At 37.7% G+C, this 4,088-nt stretch overlaps 1 protein-coding gene across 1 annotated transcript; it reads right to left on the minus strand.

Annotated features, from left to right (window-relative positions):
• Positions 1–887: 887 nt before the first annotated feature.
• LOC100934250 (olfactory receptor 2G6-like) lies at positions 888–1,829 on the minus strand. The gene has a single exon (XM_012544628.3). The coding sequence runs from the start codon at positions 1,827–1,829 to the stop codon at positions 888–890; it is 942 nt and encodes a 313-aa protein (XP_012400082.1).
• Positions 1,830–4,088: the final 2,259 nt, after the last annotated feature.

Consider the following 4,088-nt stretch of genomic DNA (forward strand, 5'->3'; position numbering starts at 1 on the left):
TGTGACAGAAGTAATGTATTTGGTAGACACTGCATAGCATGAGGAAAAACCCAACAAAACCAAGAAACAATAGTTTGGAAGACCTCCAGTGGCAGCAGCTCAAAGAAATCATCAGAAGAGAGAGGTCCCTTCATAGTAATGAGGCAGAAGCTGTTCTTCCACATGTGTTCTAGCATATGAACCTTTCCATATTTATGTTCCTTACATGTATACCCATTTATGTGTGTTCTCCAGTCATGTGATCTCTGTTCACTCTTCCAACTGATGATATGCATATAGTGGATAATGTTCCTCAAGTTGATGGGAGCATGCTTTATTTCTATTCTCTGTCATTTCATTAAGATGCCATTGTTTTGACTTGGATTAGAGTACTCCTCTGGCTAAGTGACCCCAGGCAAGTAACTCACCTTCTCAGTGCTCGAGACAAAGGGTAACTAGGTGGCACAATAGATACAATGCCAGTCTTGGAGTAAGCAGACATGAGTTCAAATTTAGCTTTGACACTTACTAGCCAGGTGACTCTGGGCATCTTACTTAAACCTGTTTGCCTCAGTTTCCTCATTTGTAAAATGAACTGGAGAAGGAAATAGCAAACCACTCTAGGATCTTTGAAAAAAATCCCCAAAACAGGATCACAAAGAGTTTGCCATGACTGGAATGAATGCATATTTCAAGATATACAAAATCCATCTTTGAAAAAATCCTCCATACAGGATCACCAATGACTGAAAACTACTAGATATATAAGATCCATCTGTTGAAATACATGTCTGATTATTTTTTCACACCCAGTTCTTTTAATTAACTACAGAGGCAGATATGCATTGGGCAAGGTAGCAACACATAAAGAGAAAATCATTGGAACCCTCTTAGTTGATTCCTAATACTCACAACTTATCTGACACAAGAGTCTTCCCTAGTACCAACTTTCTTAGTCCCCCCTTTACATCCTTGTTCCTCAGGGTATAAATGAGGGGATTCAAGAGAGGTGTGACGACAGTGTAGAAGAGAGAGACAAACTTTCCCTGGTCTTTGGACCTGCTTTTAACTGGCTGTAGATACATGAAGATGATGGTACCATAGAAGATGATTACAACTACCAAGTGAGAAGAACAAGTCCCAAATGCTTTGCGACGGCCGGTTGCAGATTTGATCTTCAATATGGCCCTAACAATGTAACCATAGGAGACCAAGATGAGAGAGACAGGTACCACAAGGAAGACCACACTGGCTACAAAAAGCTCAGCCTCATTGAAGGTGGTATCCACACAGGCCAGCCTGATCAGCACTGGCACCTCACAACAGATGTGGTCAAGCTGGTTATGACCACACCTAGGCAGCTGTATAGTGAGAGAGCACTGGATCAGAGAGGTAATGAGACCACTGAGCCATGCTACGGCAGCCAGAGACAGGCAGAGTTGAGGATGCATGATGACTGCATAGTGGAGAGGACGACAGACAGCTGCATAGCGGTCATAGGCCATGACAGCTAAAATAATGCACTCAGTGGACCCCAAACCCATTGACACATAGAGTTGGACCACACAACCACTGTAGCTCATGGTCTTATCTTTTTCCCCCATGGTGACCAATAATTGTGGGGCAATGCAAGTGGTCAAGGAGAGGTCTACAAAGGACAGATTGGAAAGGAAGAAGTACATCGGGGTGTGCAGTTTGGGGTCGAGACAGGACACTAATATGATGATCATGTTCCCCACCAGGTTTAAGATATAGAAAACCAAGATAAACACAAAGAGCACAGTCTCTAACTGCGGCTTGTCAGAGAAGCCCAAGAGAACAAAGCCCTCCTGGGAATTGTTTTGCTTCATTGATCTCCTGCTTTCTGCTTCCTCAGGAATCAAATAATAGGTTATAGAGCTGGTACTTTGTGGAAAGAGATCAATGAGATAAATGCTGATGAATCTCAACTCTTTCTCAATAGGAAAACATCCTTAGCTATTGTCAGGTCTTTTAGAAGGTACAATAGCTCTTCAACAAATGTGAAAACAATGACCTTCAGAGATCAGCTCTTAGGAAATGAGGAACACAGACCAAGAGTTTTTCTATAAGACTTTCAAATAGCATGAAGTAAGCTGTAGTACAAGTATCACTGTACTGCAAGTCAAGAAGTCTGGATTTGATTGTCAGTTCTTTCATGAATTAACTATGGCTCCTGAGGCATGGCATTTTGCATTTCTTGTCCTCAGTTTCCCGATTTATGACATGAATGGAGATTAGATTAAAAGCCTAAGGCCTCGGGACACAGATGGACACAGATACATAGATGCCCAACTCTCTTATTAGGCAGTCCCATTTGGTGAAAAGAGACATCAATTAAACCTGTCACTTGACCATAGTCCAAGTACCTAAATGAATGACAAAACAAGAAGATTTTCAATTAGTGGTATTGATATGTATAAAGAAAGAGAGACAATCAGACAGACAGACATACACACACAAACACAGAGATTCTATGCTGAATGTCTCCCTTATTTTAAGAGCATGGAGTTTTATTGCTATTAGATTGAATGAAATAACTTCATTAGTTCATTTTTTGAAAGAGTATGTACTCGATTTTTTTGGGGGGAAAATTCTGTCATCATTCCATTTAAATATTGGTTAAATTTAGGCAAATCACTGATTTACTGACTAAGGTATAGCACCATTTCAAGGGTTTAGCATAATGGGACAACCATTCTGGGGCCCACAGCTTTTAGAAGAAATAAAAGTTCTCTATACTCTGCTATCAAATTGCTTGATTTAGTCATACCTCTAAAAGTGATAATTATAATATATATTAATATAATGTTTTGATATAAAAATGTATCCTATGGCACAAGATTCCAAGCTCTGGGCTTACACAGATAATATCTAATACTAGGGTTAGACTCTAAAAATTCTATTTTCTTCTTACTGAGAGTTTTCTCTGGGAAATTAAACAATACAATTTGTTGGAGTCCAGCTCCTGTAGTGAGATGAAGGATGTAACAACATATAAGGGCCAGGTGGAGAAGTCCTGATTATGGACTCTTCAAAGTTTACTGATCAGAGACATAAATATATATCTTTCTCCCAAATACCTTTAGTCTCCTTGTGGACATTCTTTCCTGTCCTAAGTTCAAAGGTTTAGCTTTAATCTGTTGAGTAGTGTTTGCATTTTGTTTCAGTCACTAGAATTTCAATTCATAGTATTACCAAGCATGTCTCTGTTATTAATAAAAGAAAAGAGATGTTGGTGAGTCAAGCTACAGTAAGATTTAAGACCTGGGATGGATTCTTACCTCCTGGCCCTCTACAACAATTCATGTTTTAATCTCTACGTATGTGAGTCAAAGGGTTCCCAGATCACATAAAAAAGACTTGAAGTAACAATAAATTTATCAGATACATTACAGGTGTTTCAGCCTCTAGAAAATGAAGAAAATTCTAAAGTTTTTATAGTAACCCATTGTCAATTCATATAATTCTCTTCCATCTCCAGAAGGGTCCAGTTTCCTCCTGAGGCCTTATGTAGTTGCTTTTTTAAAATTTTAAGTTAAAATATTTTTTATTGTAGACTTTATCATTCATCTCAGAGGGTTGTTGTGAAGATCAAATGAGTTAATAATAATTATGAAAGTGCTCAGCACAGTGCTGGCAAATAGTAGATGGATAATACATGCTTTTTCTTTAATTATAAAAAATTTAATATTCAAAGAACAAATTTGTATTAGAAAGTATGAAATGTTACATATGCTTCACTTTTAATGAAATATATGAATTTATATTTAATACATAATTTAATAAGGTTGTAACAAAACTGCCAGATTTTTATGCCATTCTATATTTACTTTGGTTTGTTTTCTGGGCATCAAAATCCTGGGCATGCTAATGTACAAAATCTTTTAATAAGGGAAATAAATTTGGGTTTGTTAGAGAGAGAACTCTGATATAACAGTAATTTTCACTTCTGATCCAGAACACTATCCAGTCATCCAAGCTTGTGAAACTACAATGAATGTTTGAACTCTTTTGGAAGGAAATTATGTTTGGGATTTCCAGATTAGCCACCCATTCTACCAGAATGGTAGAGACAAAGTAATTTACAA

Source organism: Sarcophilus harrisii, chromosome 3 (genome assembly GCF_902635505.1).
Source record: "Sarcophilus harrisii chromosome 3, mSarHar1.11, whole genome shotgun sequence".
Taxonomy (NCBI): Eukaryota; Metazoa; Chordata; class Mammalia; order Dasyuromorphia; family Dasyuridae; genus Sarcophilus; species Sarcophilus harrisii.

Coding starts and splice junctions, on each gene's coding strand:
- LOC100934250 (XM_012544628.3), bottom strand. CDS start 1,829: ATGAAGCAAAACAATTCCCAGGAGGGCTTTGTTCTCTTGGGCTTCTCT.